Source organism: Branchiostoma floridae, chromosome 3 (assembly GCF_000003815.2).
Source record: "Branchiostoma floridae strain S238N-H82 chromosome 3, Bfl_VNyyK, whole genome shotgun sequence".
Taxonomy (NCBI): domain Eukaryota; kingdom Metazoa; phylum Chordata; class Leptocardii; order Amphioxiformes; family Branchiostomatidae; genus Branchiostoma; species Branchiostoma floridae.
This window is the reverse complement of record NC_049981.1, coordinates 30,301,581-30,323,003: the sequence shown is the minus strand read 5'-3', so window position 1 is coordinate 30,323,003 and position 21,423 is coordinate 30,301,581. Positions and strand designations below refer to the sequence as shown.

Genomic DNA, 21,423 nt, shown 5'->3' with positions numbered 1-21,423 from the left:
GTTGTTGAAAACTCGCAAGTTCCTGGTTATTTCATCTTCTTAATGTTATTCCATTTGCAATGATCTAGCAAATGACTATTGGATAGTCTTCTTTAATATTTGTTTTACACTGTGGAGGAAGGAAGCTCCCAAAATATCATCTGGTGCAAAGAGGATGTCCTTTATGTACCGAGAGATAAAGCTCTTTGAAGTAGACCAAGCAGGCTCTCTACACCTCATCAAATGAGTGTACATGAATAGATGTCCCTTATTGCGGTGTCCCTATTACCATACATGAAATGGCTCTTTAAAGACCTGCAAGCCAAAGGCCTGGCTTTGAAAGGGATTTCTTACTCTGGAAAATGGGATTTTCTTTTGCACGCCATTCTCCTCCCAGCACATTAGGATACACAGGAGGGAACATGCGATGTTCTGTCAGCCCGGGGGCTCTTTGACAAGGGCACTCTGGATAGCTGTAAAGACTAGATAATAATGACAGATGGCTTCATTTTTAGCTTGAAGGCTGCACAAAATTGCACATTAAGATAGATGATCAGTGATGTTCTTTTATCTTGCAGTTACATGACTGTTTTTTTAACAAAATTCACAGGTTCTCTTCTAGCAGGTACATGTAGTTACATTTGATAACATTGCTAACTAAACTTTCCTTCTATCTCTGCACAGCGTGTCCCTGTTGAAAGAGCTACCACATGCCAAACTGTCCAAGATAGCCGACTGCCTTGAAGTGGTAAGAAATAATTTACACCTTCCAGCTGGCTAGATGCCTTCTCCACTTCCTTTTGAGCACTCCAGATGCCTTGTAATCTCACATAAAAACCCCTTTGGTTTGATCAAACATATACGTGTGATTCCTCTCAGAAGTGTTGGCACTAAAAGGTGTAATTTCCCCCAGCTTGCTAATGCGTGTGCATGTCTGGTTATAAGGTATCCTAAAGGTACGTCGATGAAAGTTAGACATCCAGGTCAGAAGATACGCAGTTGCTCAAGCAACTGGATATGGTTCTGGAAATGTTTCAGGCAGCTATGAGTCTTTTGTCAGTGACACGAGAGAAGTTTGTTGGAGATAGCTTTTATATCCTAGCTGTAAATTGATATGCAAAAGAGATCTAGTTGGAGAACAGGTTTGATCAAACGTATACGGGCGATTCCTTCCAGAAGTGTTGGCACTAAAAGGTGTAATTTATTTACCCCAGGTTGGTAATGTGTGTGCATGTCTGGCTAATACAGTGGAAGCCAGTTAATTGCACGTCGGATAAACGCACACTTCGGTCAATTGCACGGAATCCCCGAATCCCGTGGCGGTGCGGTCCAACTGGGTGACTTCGCATTATCGCACACGCCGGATAATTGCACGGAATTCGCTGGCAAATTGGGTGTGCAATTAAGCGGCTTCCACTGTAGTACAGTTGTATATGCTATCCTAAAGATAATCACGATGTCTGTCTAAGGCCATGTTGATTTGATTATATGGATGACATCCTCTGAGAACCACAAAACTGATGCAAGCTTCGAATAAAAAAAAGTTTGACCCAAAAAAGATTTGCCTTCCTTATGAGTTTTAAGTGGTTTGAGGAAGGTTGAACAATAACCAAACACACAAAATATAGTTTACAAAACAATCATAGATTCTTCATTTTTGTACTTTCACATCTTCTTTGACCTTGTAATGTTCTATTACAGTAGTATACATTTTCCGATGTTTGTTTTTGGAATCCACAGCATGTATTTGCTTATTTTAAAGCTGCTTTGTAATGCTTGTTCACCTTTATCCGCGGGGTTACCTTTATCCATTGTCTTTAAAAAACAGCAAATTTAGGAGTATTAAGTCTGGAGACTGTGGTTTCAAATTTTCAATATTTTGAAAATGTTCTGATTTGAAGCCACCTTCCGTCGACTTCATATCTCTAAATACGCATTTTTTTGCAAATAACGGATAAAGGTTACCCTCGGATAAAGGTGAACCAGCGTTACAATTTGCAGTATGGTTGAAAACTTTTTTATTTTGGAAACAGCCAAAAATTGATGCTCGCGCAAATGTCATCCCTATAATCATATCAACATGGCCTTACATGCTATATCCTAGGTAATAACAGTGTCTGTCTAATGCTGTTAGGTATAAGCAGGGCTCGAAATACCACCTGCATATGCAGGTCAGTGCAGGTAAAATTGGAGCTGTGCAGGTATTTCTGATGCCTACCTGCACCTAACCTGCACTGGTCCATGTACTGGGTTTTATACATAAATGCCCTATGATGTAGGTGTGTGTGGATTGTTATTAGCTGCATTGACAGTTATGGCCTATCAAGTATAAAAGAAATAATGGCAATGGTTTCTGAACAGTTTTTAATATGATCCATACTTCCTAAATTCTGAGTGGTGCAGGTAGAAGTTGTCTGGTGCAGGTAATTTCCAGTGTTACCTGCAGAAAAAAAATATTTCAAGCCCTGGGTATAGATATTCAAGTCATGTTCAGACATGTTACACCCACGGGAACCTATTGACTTGTTAGCGAGGTGCACTGGGTAATTGCGTATCCAGGCTCCTCTGCCCACCGTATAATGTTGCAGCCAGCTCGTCTAATGGCACGACCTTCAAGATAAGTGTAGGGGTCATGCCTAAAAGACGTTTGTGTGAGGTGAAATTGCTTCGTATCCAGGAAGCTGTATTTTAGTTGGCTTTCATCGGGAGGTTCTTGGAAAGCGTGGCATGTCTTCATCTTTGAAGGACAAGGCGAATATCGTGGTGTTTATCAATATCGAGCAGAGTGGGGGTGAACCGAAGTGGCTCAGCCTAAAGATGCGCTCTCACTGCACTTGCGGCAAGCTTGCGTCACTGCGGGGTTCAAAAGATACTCAACGGATTTCAGAGATAAAGAACAAATTTTCTTACTTTTTGTGTATTTTGCCTTCTTCTAAGTCATACTTTTACGTATTATGCAATACTAGTATCTAAATTATAAAAATTGTAGCAAATAACAAAACAGTGACGCAGTGAACGAACCCCGCAGTGACGCAAGCTTGACACAAGTGCAGTGAGTGTGCACCTTTAAACATGCAAGCAAAATTAGCAGACAGAAAAGTGTGGAGAACAATGACAGACCGCCTCAGCAAAGGCTGATATGCGGCAAGGATGATGATGATGATGAACTCATTGAAGCTGCATTGCACTACTACCTATTAGTAAGGCCATGTTGATTTGATTATATGGAGGACATCCTCTGGGTCAACCCCAAAACAACAAAATGGGAGTAAAATTGGCAAGATACTTTCATCTGAAAAAAATGCACACATTCAACACCTTCTGATGGCAAAAATTGGGTCTGCGGAAAAGGCTGGGTGCAGGATAGCCTACCAGGCTACCCCACTTCTTTGGACCCCAAGGGTATGGATGGGGGTTTGACACCTGGTAGAATTTTTCAGAGCTAAAACTTGGTAACTGTCAATTCTAGCTCAGGGTGCACTGGGCTCAAGGCAAAAGTTTGGTCATATTTATGGGGGTGGTTTACAGCAATGAACAAGCATGGACACTGTACAATCCCCATGTAACATCCATTGGCATAATACCGGTCGGTTTACTGCAATTTCTCAAGCAATGCTAATTTGGCAAATGATCAACGCATCATTTTCTCCAGTTACTTGTTGCTGTTACAGCTTACCTTTGCCACTTCTTCTGTGTAAATTATTTTGTCTCTCTGGTCCTGCTAAAAACATAATATCGTAATTGGAACACACCGCGGAATTGCACGGAGAACGGGCGCGTGGTTGGAAGGGGGTGCACTATATCGGCCGAACGAAACACGGCACAATTAACTGCCGCTATGTACCTTTATACATCCTCTGTTGTTCCTTTCTTTCCTGTTAGTAGTTGCACAAAACAAAAATCTGCATGAGCATACAAAAAGGCATGAGCAAATGGGCGTATACTGACAAGAATTTTCATTTAATTTTGGTCCGTCACAACCGCTATGACGTAAAACTTTACTGCTGGCCGTAGCATTAAAAATGGCGGGAAAATGGCGGCGTACGTTCAATTTGACCCATTCAGCCGTAGATCCGGACGATAATGCAACGGTTCCTCACACTTTTAAGGTGGGTTTACACCTGCGTATATTTTCAAGTGCGCGTGAGTTCCGAATGAAATTTTGTCAATACGCGGCCGAACGCCCAACATTTGGATTTTTTTTGGAATAAATTAAATTGTACGTCGAGCCCATCTGGTGTTTGAATTACGACTTCAGCGTTTTCATTTCGCATGAGATGCGTATGATTGCAACTGAAATGCGCAACAAAATTTTCCGTACTGCGAATAGATTCGTATGGGGTACGTATGATGGGCGTTTTCCGGACGCACACAACGTCTACCGACCGCATGCCTGACGCACCTGGTGCTAACTGCATTCCTAACGCATTTCAGGTGTGTCAGAGGAACAGTTTCTGTTACATAAACTTTTGTTTGCGAGCATTGCCAATAGAGTATTTTTGTTAGAGGAACCCTTTGTACTACGTATGCTTTTGTTTACAGGCAGTGCAAGTAGAACATTGACAAGTAAACAGTGAAGAGGTTTTTTTTATTCATTTGCGAAGCAGTGAAGCAGTGACACTGTGCTTTTACAGAAATGTGGGCCATCATTTACCTTAAGAAATTATGTGCACTGTTAAGATTGTGTTTGTTTTCACTTTGTCCTTAATGATTTCCCCTATCATCTTAGTATTTCAACTACTATAAAAATCACACTCATACACACCACAAAACGTATTCAAGATCTTTATCAAACACGTAAATTAAACAATTATGAAACCTTACGCCCTCTTTCAAAGTTGTAATATGGCTCTATATTGCACCTTTATATCATGTGGGTCTACACACAAAAAAAGTGCCATTATCAGCAAATTAAGTTAAATATCTGTTACACAAAATGGCACGTGTGTCACACAAATTGACCCAGTGCTTGAGCAGGTTCCTCTACATCTTCCCGTCCCTGGAGGCTCTGTTGGGACCAGTGTCCTGCATTCATGCCATTGGTGTCCTGCAAGTTGTGACCATCTCTCCATGCCCCCGGTACAAATTCGTCAGTCCTGGCCTGGATCTGACATCATAAACCGGAAGATTCCAAAAAATCCCTATCGACCAGAGGGTTTGTCCATTCTGTCCAGAGCTAATAGAAGACGAATATCACTTTATGGTTGTATGTCCCAAATATTCCGATATACGCAATTCTCTATATTAAGGCTGTCATTTTGTACACAAGGATTTATCCAAATGGACCTGAAGTGCAAATTCAAATACATAATGACATGACAGCCAAATTTGATGTTCTAGATTCGAGTGAGATATCAGTGCGTAGCTCTTGGCGTACTGAGTATAGTAATATAAAAATAATTATTCTACAATGTTCACAACGTAAGATATCATTGATGGAAAATGCAAGCTGACCGCGGTCTTTTTGGAGCATCCCGATTATCTTTTAGGTCTCCCCGCGGAGCAAGATTGGGATACCGAAGGGTAAATTTCTTACCCCGTCGGGTCTAAACTCTCAACCCCAGGGAAGACAATGTCAAAAAACATGCTTTCCCGCGGGAAAATTGCATCCCCGGGGATAGAAATGTCAGGTAAAAGTCTCCCTCACACCTCTCAGAGAGATGTGAGGGAAGGCGTGAAAGGCGTGAATTGTCATGATGTCGACCGTTCGGGTCATGATTTGGACCGTTCGGGTCCATATCATGGACCGACGGTTTCACAGTCAGAAAGGATTTGGATTGATGATTATAAGGCACAATTCAATCCCCTCAGACTGTTGACTGTAAAACAGTCATTGCTTCGGTCACCGTGGTAGTATTCTGAAAATGGTCACCTCTTCACATCCTGAAGCAGCTTAAATATCAAAAATATGTCCAATAGTCAATGGTGTATCTTCGTCAGCAGACAGCCTAATGGTATCTTTCTCACAAACTCAACATCATCCAGATTTTATACCAGATTTTATACAGCTACTTCGCTGTGAACAGTTTGTGTTCCAAAATCATCAAGCAAATTAAAAGGTGTGAATGGACTAAGATTACTAAGTCTTATAATGGACTTGTTTTCTGCTCCGTTTTCATTGTGAGGGCCCTGACTTTTAAAAGGCTTCGTGGTAACCATCATGGAGAATAAATACTCAGTATAGACTATAAGGTTCATGTGCCAGTGCACTCAAATAATCACCATCTGTCAATTATCTATTTAGTGTGAGTGGTCCTTTGTTGTCTGTTGTGTTTCACCTTATGAATACAAAAGGAGAATTGTTATTTTACTATATACCTTTTACACAGCTGCATGAGTGTCTCTGAGCATAACAGTGAGAAATCTTTTTGTGCCTTCTTACAATTGCTACCCTATATAAACTAATGTCTGTCTGTCTGCCAGCCAAACTGTCTCCAAAAGACTAAGAGTCATGGCACTGCAACCCTCTGCATTGCCCTCATTATGTAAATGACCCAATGTGGACTAGAAACTTGTAAAAATGTAGTAGTTAGAGTGAAAATTGCCCTGAAATCCCCACCCATTGTTCCTCCCTTCTTTGCATTTGTTTACGACCTAATTTCACACTTCCTCCCCGGTCCTACAGGGGTGACCACTGTACAGTTGCAGTATTAGAGTAATATATATCATTAATAACGTCACGTGTAATGGTATGGGAGAGTGAAAAAAAGATACACCATTATCTCAAGAATTGAAATTTCAGGCCGGAAAGTCTTACCGTCAAATACTACTCTGGCCTGGCAACTGTCAAAAGCATTTTCCCACAAATTCTATTCCTACTCTTCAAACACCCCTACCCAACCAGAGCCCTTGGATTGTTCCTGTATCCAAACAGTTAGCTGACGATCAGTCCACTATAATCTTCGGGGGCCGAATACCCAAAGTCCCAAGATTGAGAAATGTAGTTTAATTTGAAATAGTTCAACAAGTATAGAGAATAATAATAGACAATGATAACATTATTACCTAATGTTAACTGCCCAGATGGCACATAAAATCCCACTATTATTAAAGAAGCTAGTGTTGTTTGGCTCATCTTCCAATTGGCACAATTGTGCAGGTGCTAAGTACATGTCTGACCAACCTCCTTGGTCTGACCAAGGAGGTAAAACCTCCTTGCTCTGACACATGAGACATTCACAATACTAGTATATCATACACACTTCTTTGCTAACAAAAAACATGCATGAACACCCGATATATTCTTCTGTACAAAGTCATGAGACCGACCTTCATAATTTTGCTAATCTTGATGTTCCTTTCAGGAGTCAGACTTATACATAATAACTGTAGACGGCAACCGTCTGTCCTTCAGTTCAATATGAAATGTGTAATCGGCCGTTGTTGCCGTAACAGACAGAAGACAAACAGGCTTGGCACATTTACTTGGTTGAGAGAAGCTTCCGTTTGAATGGGGAACTTCCCATTCTGCTAAGTGTAGTATAGGGCTAAGTGTATAAGAAAGGCATTTTCATCAGTTTCGAAGCGATTCGATCGACAGGATTTGCCTTATTAAAGCCCCAGGTTTCCGACTGATACAAAATATGCAATAAGCTTGACATGTGTATCAAAAAGTTTGCTTCTAAACAAGACTCGAAATATAAAGTACATCCGCTTTGGCGATTGATTGTAGACTCGCGTCTTCAACGTCTGCCTGGTCATGTACATACAATATCCATTCACTCACCTTGTGCTTGTACTAAGTATAAACCTCATTACTTGTAAATAAACCCTAGTACAAAGTTACGCTGTCTAAGCTAATCTAAATTTTTGTGGAGTTATCTACAAAAAGGGAAGGATTCAGCAAGGATTTCAATCTCCTTGGATTCAACAAGTCTCCATTCCTATCATAGTAATCTCCGAGTAGATTCCGCAGTCGGGCTAGTTTTAGGCATTTTTTGTTTTGCTTATGTACGTTTTTCTGGAGTTGCGCGTATTTAACAGATAGCGACTCCAGGTCAGGGTCACAGAACACGGAATGGTTATAAAACACGCAATGCTCCATTAAAAAGCGGGTTTGCCTCACAGTCCACTGCCTATGGAATATAGTTGATGATAGCTCCTTGCATATAGCTGTAGATTATCATCTCCTTTTCTTTCTCGAGGATTGTTTTCAAAGCTTTAATTTCAATGACTGTAAGCTATGCATAATTTTGTAGTTGTTGTGTCGGCCATACTGAAGACATTGTTTAGCTTCTGTCAATTGTTTTATCAAAATTCGAGAGCCTATCTTTACATTAAATTTTGTTTTAAAGGAGCCAAACATCAAGAACTTCATAGTGTGTTTTCGTAATTTGTTTTCGTGTAGGGAATTTTGTGAATTTCAGTTGTGGACACCAATGCATTTTCCCCATATTGTGGAACACATTATTTTATTAAAGGTTTAACATATATTCGTAGAAGGGGGTTTTAGGCAGGTATACCGTATACCCTTCTTGATTCAATGTAATATGCTGAGTTGAGTTTCCATCTGCTAAAATAGTACATGAAAACACCTGCTAAGAATTTGAGTTCACTAGTCGTTTACTTCTTTTTGAAAGCTAACATAGCTCTAGATCGTTGACTTTGATTATTTTCTTCTATCAAGAAATAATTCCAAGTGCTGGAGAAAGGAGGTTAAAAAAGCTCCTTGACTGGACAAAGAAATTACGACCAGACATTTCAGGCCATGAGTAATGAACTGACCAATTAAAGTGTCCCTGTCTGCATTCTATGCATAATTAAAGATGAATACAGGTAATTACTTTGGGCCAAGGTGCTAAAAACAACTAGAAAGGCCGACATTTGCTTGAGAGCAAATACAGCATATTTCAGCCATCTCCCTCATGCAACAATAGGCCTTGAGGTCGTTGACCCCTTAGGCCATTGGAAAATGACCCAAAAATTTCCCAAATATATCATTTTAAATTGTTCCATGCCAAAAATTATAAATGGGTCATTTGAATAAATATCTAGAGCACCCCTTTACCAAATTTCGGGTCATTTGGTTGTAAAATGAGGGAACAGGAGCCAAAAATGTCCAATTTTTGTCAAAAAATGGCCATAAAATCGCAATATTGAGCATTATGTTGTACTGTATGGAAAAACTGTTATTGATTTCATGTGCACATAATTGAAGGGCACTTTTATACCAAATTTCAGGTCATTCGGTTGTAAAACGAGGGTACAGGAGGCAAAAATGTGCTTTTTTTGTCAAAAAATGGCCAAAAATTGCAAAATTAAGCATTTTGTTGTACCATATGCCAAAAGTGTTATTAAATCTGGGTGTGCATATGATCAGGGCACCTTTGTACCAAATTTCATGTCATTCGGCTGTAATACCAGGGTACAGGAGCCCAAAATATACATAAAAATTGACAAAAACCTCAATAAAATCATTTTAAAGGCAGATATGAAAAAAATCAAAAAAAACGCCCGAGGGTATTGGCCCACTCTACCCTTGTGCCAAATTTCAAGTCAATCGGTTCAGGAACAACGGAGATACCGTGTTCCGAAGATTTGACAGGAGAAAGAAACATTACGAATACTAGAAAGGCCGACATTTGCTTAGGAGCAAATACAGCATATTGCAATCCATCTTCATCCTGGAAAAAATCCCAAAATTCAACAATTTGAAGTAATGTTTGCTCAAAGGGAAAATTAAGTACTGTGGGCACTTGTCCTACACACCTTCATGCCGAGTTTTAGGTCATTTGGTTTCAATATAAGGGCATAGGAGCCCAAAATATACATTTTTTAGTTAAAAATGGCTATAAATCCCAAAATAACTCATTTTATAAGTGCTCTATGAAGAAAGTGTTGATGGGGTCCTGTTGTCATATGTCCAACTTACCTTTGTACCAAATTTCAGGTCATTTGGTTTACATACAAGGGCATAGAAGCCAAAAATATACATTTTTAGTCAAAAATGACTGAAAACCCCAAAATAACTAATTTTTGAAGTGATCTATGAAGAAAGTGTCAATGGGGTCCTGTGATTATATATTCAATGCACCTCTCTGCCAAATTTCAGGTCATTTGGTTTCTATACAAGGGCATAGGAGCAAAAAATATACATTTTTAGTCAAAAATGGCCAAATACCCTAAAATAACTCATGTTTGGAGTAAACAATGAATAAAGCGTTGATGGGGTTCTGTGGTCATATGTCAAACGCACCTATGTACCAAATTTCATGTCATTTGGTTTTAATACAAGGGCATAGGAGCCAAAAATATACATTTTTAGTCAGAAATGGCCAAAAACCCTAAAATAACTCATTTTTTAAGCAATCTATGAAGAAAGTGTTGATGGTTTTCTGTGCTCACATGTTTAATGCACATCTGTACCAAATTTCAGGTCATTAGCTTGTAATACCAGGGCACAGGGGCCCAAAATATACATATTTTGTCTAAAAATGACCAAAAACCCTAAATATCATAAATTCTAAGGCCTCTATCCTGAAAGTGAAAAAAACGCCTGGGGGTATTTGCTACTTCTACCACCCTGCCAAATTTCAGCTCATTTGGCCCAAAAATGAAAAAGTTGAATCCATTTGAAGATTTGACAGGAGGAGAACGAAAGGAAAAACAATATATTGCAATCCCATACTATGTATGGATTGCAATATAACTAGAAAGGCCGACATTTGCTTAGGAGCAAATACAGCATATTGCAATCCATCTTCATCCTTGAAAAAATCCCCAAATTCAACAATTTGAAGTAATGTTTGCTCAAAGAGAAAATGAAGTACTGTGGGCACTTGTCCTATACACCTTCATGCCGAATTTTAGGTCATTTGGTTTCAATGCAAGGGCATAGCAGCCAAAAATATACATTTTTTAGTTAAAAATGGCTAAAAATCCCAAAATAACTCATTTTATAAGTGCTCTATGAAAAAAGTGTCAATGGGATCCTGTTGTCATATGTCCAATTTACCTTTGTACCAAATTTCAGGTTATTTGATTTACATACAAGGGCATAGAAGCCAAAAATATACATTTTTAGTAAAAAATGCCTGAAATCCCCAAAATAACTCATTTTTGAAGTGATCTATGAAAAAAGTGTCAATGGGGTCTTGTGAGCATATGTTCAATGCACCTCTGTACCAAATTTCAGGTCATAAGGTTTTCATACAAGGGCATAGGAGCAAAAAATATACATTTTTAGTCAAAAATGGCCAAAAACCCTAAAATAACTCATTTTTGAAGTAAACAATGAATAAAGCATTGATGGGGTTCTGTGGTCATATGTCAAACGCACATATGTACCAAATTTCAGGTCATTTGGTTTTAATACAAGGGCATAGGAGCCAAAAATATACATTTTTAGTCAAAAATGGCCAAAACCCCTAAAATAACTCATTTTTGAAGTGATCTATGAAGAAAGTGTTGATGGTTTTCTGTGCTCATATGTCCAATGCACCTCTGTACCAAATTTCAGGTCATTAGCTTGTAATACCAGGGCACAGGGGCCCAAAATATACATATTTTGTCTAAAAATGACCAAAAACCCTAAATATCATAAATTCTAAGGCCTCTATCAAAAAAGTGAAAAAAACACCTGGGGGTATTTGCTATCCCTACCACCCTGCCAAATTTCAGCTCATTTGGCCCCAAAATGAAAAAGTTGAATCAACTTGAAGATTTTGACAGGAGAAGAAGAAACTCAGCAAAAACAATATATTGCAATCCCATACTATGTATGGATTGCAATATAACAATATATTTCACCATACCTATGGTATGGCTGAAATATAATTACTATTGATAATAATGGCCCTGTCAACATGACGAATGGGGTTGTCAGATTCACACGTACAAAAACTACAAAATCCAAGCATGTAAACTTGAAAGGCAAAGACAAGCTTGTATAATAAAAACCTATGATATAATGACATGCAAAGAATACACAACAAGTGTGTTTGCGTGAATTATTTCTGGAAAATTTATTTTACTATCAGAAAGTTAGATATTGACTGTTGAATTCATACGTACTGCCTAAATTTTATCAAAATGGACAAACTTTAAAATTGATTAATTTCAAATAATCTGAAGTGTATTCTTATCTTCTGGAAAGCTTTTCTAAAAAGTAGGCAGTCTTCTCTCAGTCTTCTCTACATCCTGTAAAAATTTTGTTACTGTTAGCCATCTGCAACAAGCTGGTCTCGGTCATTATTTGTCAAATCTGCAGAGTAAAATGTGTTGACTTCATATATTGCACAAATATTTTGTTTAGTTAGTCTAGTAAATAATTGGAATGAGCAGAATCTCTTCTCTACTTCTGCCAAATTATAACCTACTTGACCTCACAAAACTCAGACACAAATGTCAAATTTGTCTGCCAAACCCACAATAACATCTTTAATGGTCTTAGTCCCACTTTAGCAAAACAGAGGTCTGCCAACACTAGCTTGGGTACCTATACTTTACCAATTTGGCCAGCCAGAACCCCCAATTTCCTGGGATGCTTGATTTGGTGTGTCTGTGTTGTTGTTTATCTTTTTGTTGAAGATAACATTTAATTTCATGCGAACTACTACTACTGCCAGTCGAATTTGCGAATTATCATCATGAACACAAAAGAGGCGAGAATCCAGGTCATAGTTGGTGGCATCACGGGGGAAAGTGGAATTAGAAGTTTTTGTTTGGGTATTTGCCATGAACTTCAAGGAAAGATCACATTACAAACAAAACCCATAAAACAGTTTGGAGTTTTGCAACATGAAATTGATGAATGAGGTCTTTGTGATTCTTGGTTAGACAAAAGGGAATCATGATATAAAGTGGTATTCTCACTGATGATCTTTTCTAAAATCTTGAATTTTTTCTTTAAAGTGCACTTCATATTTTCAAGTCCAGAGTACTAGTATTGTTGAAATACTTGATATGTTTTCGTCAAAAAGGTTGAAACAGGGACCTCCTTGGTTTTTGAGTAAGAAAAGAGTAGACACAGAAAGAACTAATTTAAAATAATTTCCATAGAAAATATTTTGCTTCTACACAAACAAATGTCTGGGAAGACAATTTTCCAGACATAACATTATCCCCAATCTTATATTAAAATGGAATAAGCTAATAGCTTCTGTGCTAATGTCTCCACCTATAGCTAGTACATACATGACAATAGGGAGCCAAGAGAGGTGTCAATGCTGGGCAGGCTTTATCATTCAAATTCCTGTTGCACACTTGACAAAACACCTTGAGAGCTTGACAGAACCAGGAAAAAACTGCCATACAACAATAATTACAGCCTTGATTACAGTAACAGTAACTCAAGGAGCTTTCATCATTCATTTGTGATGATAGCTCCTTGAGTAACCGTAGTGTTATCTCTGTGTGTAAAATGAAAAACTTTACAGTGTTCTACGACAGGCTTTTCCCTGTCTTAAAAAGTTTAAGCCATCAATTCAAGAGTAGGCTAAGTTCAGTAAAAACAAGGAGGTAAAAAACAGAACAAACTGGAAAAGCCAAGAAATACAACTATTTATTATCATCTTTATTTGTGGCATGGTATCATGACTAGATTCATCCATTATTACTGTATCATAACAGTAAGTCTTGGAGTTAACTAATGAGGTCAGTGAGGAAAGGTTTAGAGAAGGTCTGCATGTTCTTTTCGGTAAGGCGTAGGCAGCCTATTGTTATTTCCCATAACTCTAGGGAAAGCCACCTTATCTACGCAAGGACGTTATAGCTGATGTAACGTCCTTGATCTACGTAATTCCAAGGACCTTGGTAATTCGTAGTGAGGCAACCAAATTCATCATAATTGCCTTCCTTGATTTAGCGTAATACGTAGGGTGTTCTTCTGAATTCAGCATAACTCGTTGTCACAACTCGCCATGCAGACCCAGAGTCTTTAGAGGCACCCGGGGCAACACATCACTTCTAACTGCAAAACACCGGAATTTGACCAGTGCTCCACCAGATATGAATATAACTACTTCCAGCAAATAGACACAGACTAAGAAATCCATACTCTCCAAGCAGAGGTTATGGCTCTAGCAGTTTATGGACGATTTTGTTGGGCTTTCTATTTTGTCAGATTTTGTCTCAGTTGCTATTGTTGCTAACTTTGGATTGGCGACATAAGACAAATTATGATAAACATGACTGTAGTAAGTCACTAAAAGGCAAAAAGGAGACAAAATTGCATGTTGTCATGGCCTTTTCAAGGCTAATACCCCCAGCTGGGTAAAAACAAACCTCCTTGGTCTAATACTACCCCAGAAGCAATGACTGCTTTACAGTCAACAGTCTAAGGGGATTGAAGTGTGCCTTATAATCATCAATCCAAATCCTTTCTGACTGTGAAACCGTCAGTCCATTATATGGACCCGAACGGCCCATATCATGACCCGAACGGTCCATATCATGACAAATTTATTCACGCTTTTCACGCCTTTCCTCACACCTCTCAGAGATGTGTGAGGGAGACCTGCAGAGGTCCAACCTTTTCAACATTTTTGACAAGTTTTTCAAAAAATTCTCTGTAATTACTCTGATAAAATGTTCTTCAAAACCCTCACTAGCTACGAACCACAAAATGTGTACAATTCCTTCAGACCAGTTAACTTAAATTCATCCCACATGTACAACACTACATTTTCTGTATCCAACAACTTTCGACTACCCAAACCTAAAACATTATAAAACGTACCTTCCTGTACCAAGCAATTCTACTCTGGGACTCATTGCCATCTGACAATAAGTCAATTGTCCGTACATTGTCCAGTTTTAGACAAGCCATCTCAAACATTGTATCTCTAAGACCTTTGACCTGAGACACTATGCTCTATTGTAAATACTTTGATTGTTGATTAATTTTGTAAAATGTATGTTGTATAGTAATGTTGATTGTTTTGAATCTTGGAAGATTAGCCCAAATGGGCTGAAGGTTAATAACAATCAAAGCAAATTAAACTGTCTCAACATCTCCACCCTGATGTCAGGAAAAACTGTACACCAACTGAGCCAACTCAGACACCTCAATCTTATGTTACAAACCATGGAGAGAGAATATAATGGCCAAAGCCTTGTGTGATTGAAAAAAACAAAACAAAACAAACACATATATTGGACCCCGTACAGTGCTATCCTTTCAAAGATGACATTTGTTATGTCTATATTGAGCGTTGAAGTCAAGCAATGCCTTCTTTTGAGTCAGCTAGCTCATGATGCAGAAAAATCAGCTTCTGTTGGGGGACAGGTCCCGAGGATTTCCTGTTCATCCCGTCGGCCTCTCCTAGACATACTGAATTGGTCATACACGTGCTAATTACACAAGCTAACCAGGTGTGATTCTAATTAATTCAGTGATTTTCATGGTGTTAATTGTATGCGGTCTGCAATCGGGGTAAGCTTTGAAACCCGAAGGAACAACCTGCTCAGTCCCGCGGGAACAAGAATTTCCTGCGGGAACTTATGTTTAGACCGCGGGAAAAGCAATTTTTAAAGTCAAATATCTCAAGAAATTTGTACGTTAGGACACTAAAAAAGTAGCCTGATACTCAGGATAACATGAGCTTTCCAATGGTACGTAAAACTTTGATATATGTCCAGGAAGAAAAAAGTTGAAAAAATAGGATTTCAACATTGGCTGCGATCAAAACGGAAAATGTACTTCCGGATTTGAACTGACTGGTGATATGTGACAATCCCTGCATGGCAGATATAGGAAAATATATCAAAGAAGGTTTAGACATTAGAAATTCCCCAAATGATTGTAAAAGCCTCCAATGATTGTAAGAAACTTATCCCATAATACAACTCATGTATTAGTTAGATAAGCCTTAACTAAAGTTAAGAGTATGGCATCTACATAACTACAGTGCTATAAGCACTGTAGTTATGTAGATGCCATACTTTGTACCTCGTACAATTGTTGTGCAATAAAGTTAGAGTCCATTCCAAGACACCATGAGGGTTTTTAGGCGATATTTATAATTAGTCTGAATTATTTTGAATAAAAGAATATCTGAGCCACAATAATTAAATTATTTTCAAAAAATTGACTAAGAAAATACTCATTTATTTGAATTTCTTTGAATATTTTAGAAACATTTTGAAAGTAATTGTACAAAAACATCTTTATTTAGAATAATTGTGAAACCTCTCTGTGATTATTTCACATTTACAAATATTTACAAAAAAATGATAAACCTGGCCAAATGGTAAAATTACTTTATTGCCCCCATAAAAGTAAGCCCTATTGTTTCATCTGTATATTTTTAGATTTCACTGCTGGGCACTGGTGGATCCTTTGTGGTGGGCTAGTGGTGGGCCATTGTTGCATGGCACCCAACCATACTTTGCAAGGATGTGTGAATTGCTATCTTCCCAGCCCACCGAACCATTTACAAAAAATGGTAGAAAATGGTAGAAAATGGTAAATAATGGTAGAATGCTGTTATCATTATTTAGAAACCATTAGAAGTATCCAATTCCACACCATGAATATTTCCAAAGTTTTACAGGACCAGGGAAATATTTATAAAGTTGAAACAGTGTTAAAAATATTTCTGAAGTATCAAATGTCCTAGACATATAATTACAAAACTTTAAAATCAATTCTAAACAATGGCAACAAACATCCGCATGGTGTCTTGGAATGGACTCTATATACATCTTGAGATGATTTTTTTTGTCTGGAGTCAGATGCACCTTCGTATTTATTTCAAATCCGGAGTGTGCGTCGATCACGCTATCAGTACGCGTAGTATGCGCAAAGCGATCGCAGAACGCACGGTACTAAATCGTGATCTATGTGTGCATTCGTTATACGGTCGCTCATGGTGCGTTGTGTCTGCGCTGTAAGAACGCTATGTACTCGCATTACCGCGATTTCCGCGTATTACTGCGTGTAAAGCGCAAACACGTAGCGTCTTCATAGCGCAATCGACCGACGTGGGACCACTGTATTGCGCATCCATAACGTTTTGGGCACCAAACTGCGTACGAATGATAGTTTTGTGCATGTCCAAAACTATCAGACGAACTAGGCGTATATTTTCGTTTGCCTGCGTACGTGAAACTTTCTAAAGACGATTCAGATGCGATAGAGGTGCGACTTGTGCGTGCGGCCGCGTATTGAAGAAATTAGTCAAAATGTCGAAAAATGTCAAAACGGAACTCATGCGGCATGAAAATATACGCAGGTGTAAACCCACCTTAACACGAGTTGTAGGTCACCAAAAGAAATTCAAGATTGCTGTTGAATCATGCTCGTCTTGTGCCGTGATCACATGTGATTATTATCTACAAATCTGGCGATGAACGTGACAGTGTGTTTGTCCCACGACGAGCTCGCCTGCCCCGAAAATGACCTGAAAACTTTTGGCCTTGTTGTCTTCGAATGCATTGTTATCGATGCTTCGTAAATTATGTATTGGACACCTAGATGTCTGAAGTGTGCACACCTCAGAAATAACTATTGTTGCATGTGTAGATCTGTTTAAGTTCCACTATTTTTAATCGACCGGTATATTAAGGCTTATGACCGGTATTATGCCAATGCATGTTACTCTTACCTGTGGCTTTATAATATGTCCATACCCAAAAAGGGTAGCCTGGCTCGCCTGCAGGCCAGCCAGGCTTTTCCGCAAACCCGTTAAAAATCGCCCCCAGCTCTCGATTAAGAATGAGCTTTTTGACAGCTTCTGAACTGTCCATTGATCTTTGCCTTATCTCTGAGCAGCTGCTTTTTAAACACAGTGTTGCCTGGGGGGAAACATGCAATTTACACTTATCCTACGGGTGGTGTGGAATCCACTGAGGCTACTCTCAGAGACATGCCCATTTACAATTCTGAAAGTGCTCGTATTCTGGCACTTACAAAGCTACACGGTCTTGATTGATGGGATGATGTCCTCATGGGACCCCAAATGTTGTGCAAGAGTGTGAAAAACTTTGTCTTGTTGTTGGGCATTTTAAGGCAGTCTCATTTTTCAACATTTTCGATGGAATAGGCACATCCTTCCATCTGGGGGAAAGAGCCCAGTCGAGCAACATTTTACGGAGGTTTTTAAATGAGGAAAAGGGCTGCTGCACCCTATGCTCTAACCATGGTATCCCCTAGGACTGGTACAAAACCGTTTTTTCTTATTGTACCGGTCCGGAAAAACTGGACCTGAAAAAAATCGATAGACCAGATGTTGGACCGATTAGAAAATAAACGGATTATATGATCAGAAATTCACGCATTTTAGGCCTTACTGGTCGACGAAAAAACGAGTGCGAAGCAGGTAGAGTTTATAGTAATCTCTACAAAGTCTTCCAGTCAATCGTACAGAGGCAATTAGTCTTGCAGGATTTTAGAATGCCAGTGGGAGTCAAATACTCCACAAAACATACTATTTGTAGCGAAAGGTACCAATGTTTTGAGTATTGTCCAGTCAAATGCTCTCACATACTGAATCTGGTCCAGGTTCAGGTCCGGACCTGGACCTGACCCTCTGGACCTGAACCGGACATGGACCTGAATTTTCTGTATCAGTACCAACCCCAATCATCCCCTTACCCAAGGGAGCAGATTCCCTGACAGGAGTATTATAGATTTCAGGTTGACCAGGGATGCTGCTAGGCCACATGTAGCGCACGTAGTCCAGTGGTTAGCAGCCCTGCCTCTGGAACTAGAAGCCGTGAGTTTGATTCCGGCTGTGTTGCTCACCCAATATGCACGCTACTGGAAAGGGTTGCAGTCCTTAGGACAGGACGTTAAGCTGTGGTCCACTGTTCATTGTGCTTGTCGTAAAGAGCTAGGGGAATTTCCCCGGTACAATGAACCTGTAAATACTGTACATAGCGTCTGTCCTCTCTGTCACAACCAGTGGAAGACTAGCTCTTCAGTGAGCTAAAACTGGTTTGAGATCACTTTGCCGCAGTCTTTAACTGTGACTCGTCTGATGGTATCTACCTCCTTAAGAAGCCTTAACATACCCAATTTTTCAACTTTTTAAATTTTCTAGAGCTCCACAGCATGGAAGGAGGCAATCCACACCATTGCTCCATGCCCTCACAATGCCCCCATGCCATACGAAGGTATCTCCTGGGCCTGATTTTGTGGTAGCTATGACAGCTTTGCAGAAGATTTATAACTGTAGAAGTCAAGTTGTCATTCAGACAGATGTCTCATACAAAGAGGAGCAGAGTCTGACAATATTGAAACTCACTAACTAATAAAGTAGACCATGTATGTCAAGCATCGTCTGTGAGAGCTGACAATCTATAGTCTTATAAGATGAGGGACAAGTACCTTTAGAATTGAACTGGCAAACATTGGCAAATCTAACTTCTACTTTAAGACAAAACAGCTTTTACACAGCTCAATTTTTCCTGGAAACATGATTGACTGAACAAATTGGTCAAAGTCAGTGCCAAATTTGAGCTCAGGCTCTCACGCACTCGGGATCAGTTCATGTGCACATTTTGCCGTTGGTGTTCCATTCAATGTAGTGTGTCTGCAGACAATATTGCCCCTCTTATGACTCTTTTAAAGTGGAAACTTTGTGTCAAGCATAGTCTGTGAGAGCTGTCAGAGCCTTATATGTACCTTCAAAATTGAGCTGGCAAACTTTGGCAACTTTAACTTCTACTTTGAAGCAACTTTACACGGCTCAGTCTTTTTTGGTAGCATGATCGACCTAACAAATTGGTCAAAGTCAGTGCCAAATTTGAGCTGACTCTTACGCTCTTGTGATCAGTCCATGTGCGAAAAGGACAATATTGCCCCTCTAAAGCATAATGACGTTGGTGTTCCATTTAGTGTTGCCTCTCTTTGTGTCAAGCATAGTCTGTGAGAGCTGACAATCTTGAGCTTTATAAGGAACAAGTACTTTCAAAATTAAGCTGGCAAATTTTGGCAACTTTAACTTCTACTTCAAAACAACTTTACAACTTGGAACTCCCAGGAAAAATTGAGCCGTGTAAATCACTGAACAAATTGGTCAAAGTCAGTGCCAAATTTGGTCTCAGGCTCTCACGCACTCGGGATCAGTCCATATGTGCAGATTGATGTTGGGGTTCCATTCACTGTATCTGCAGACAATATTGCCCCTCTTTTGACTCTTTTAAAGTGGAAACTTGATGTCAATTATAGTCTGTGAGAGCTGACAATCTGGAGCCTTATATAAGATGAGGAACAAGTACCTTCAAACTTGAGCTGGCAGCTTAAACTTCTACTTCGAAACATCTTTACGCGGCTCAATTTTTCCTGGAAACATGATTGACTGAACAAATTGGTCAAAGTCAGTGCCAAATTTGAAGTCAGACCCTCACGCACTCGGGATCAGTTCATGTGCTCATATTGACGTTAGTGTTCCATTTAATGTAGTGTGTCTGCAGACAATATTGCCCCTCTTTTGACTCTTTTATAAGTGGACCATTTGTGTCAATTATAGTCTGTGAGAGCTGACAGTCTGATGTATATGAGATGAGGAACGAGCACCTTCAAAATTGAGCTGGCAAATCTTGGCAACTTTAACTTCTGCTTGAAAACAACTTTACATGGCTCAATTTTTCCTGGGAGTTAGAATTGAGCCGTGTAAAGCACTGAACAAATTGGTCAAAGTCAGTGCCAAATTTGAACTCAGGCTCTCACGCACTAGTGATCAGTTCATGTGCACATATTGATGGGAGTTCAAACTTCCTATACGACACACACGTTCTTTGATGTTTCTGCCTCTGCATTTCTGACGGACTACCGAGCCCGAAAGTTTCTCCCACGTAAATGCAAGTTCAAACAAAGCACCAATCAATTCTGAAGGGGGATACTCCCCATTAGGTCAAATTAGAGGTAATAACGGGAAGAAGAAAAGGCTGGTTGGTGGGAGGCTGAAACCATCGCAGGAGACGTAATTGGATAGATTGCAAGGCTTGTAAGTGCATCTGCCATGCTTCAATTTGTGTTCGACTTTTAACTTTTTTGGAGCCGCCAGTTCTGCTTGCCAGAGGATATATCAAACAAGGATGTTCCAAACTATATGTTCAAATAGGTTAACAAAGTTCTTTATCGTCAGTTTTTTCAAGAGCCAAAGTTTCAATGGCCATCAGTTATCTTCTTCAGGACAAAAATTGTGGTTTACTTTGCACTGCGGCTTGGTGTCAGCGGTAACATCCTTGCAATGTAGTTCAAAACATGACAGTACTGTTGCATGCATACTTTGCATTGTTGGCCAAGCAGCTATCAGCAGCTAGTGCAAAGTGAACTGGTCATTTTATCTCAAGATGGTCCTAGGCTCTTTGAAAACATTTGGTTGTGAATGAAGATCAGCAATCAAACCTAAACGACTTCCCGCAACATCTAATCCTTGCAAGACACTGGAACAATGGAGTCCAACACTAAACCAGATAGTGAGATAGTGAGTAGTGAATGAATGAATGAATGAATAAATGAATAAATGAATGAAGAACTTAAACTCACCTTACGGA

The 21,423-nt window shown here is 39.3% G+C and overlaps 1 protein-coding gene across 1 annotated transcript in view; it reads left to right on the top strand.

Annotated features, from left to right (window-relative positions):
* The window catches only part of LOC118411480 (cGMP-dependent protein kinase 1-like), a 90,450-nt gene that overhangs the window by 55,826 nt on the left and 13,201 nt on the right, over nt 1-21,423 (top strand). Inside the window, exon 5 of the mRNA XM_035813768.1 lies at nt 664-727. Coding sequence (XP_035669661.1) covers nt 664-727 — 64 coding nt within the window. The remainder of the gene's footprint in view (nt 1-663; nt 728-21,423) is intronic.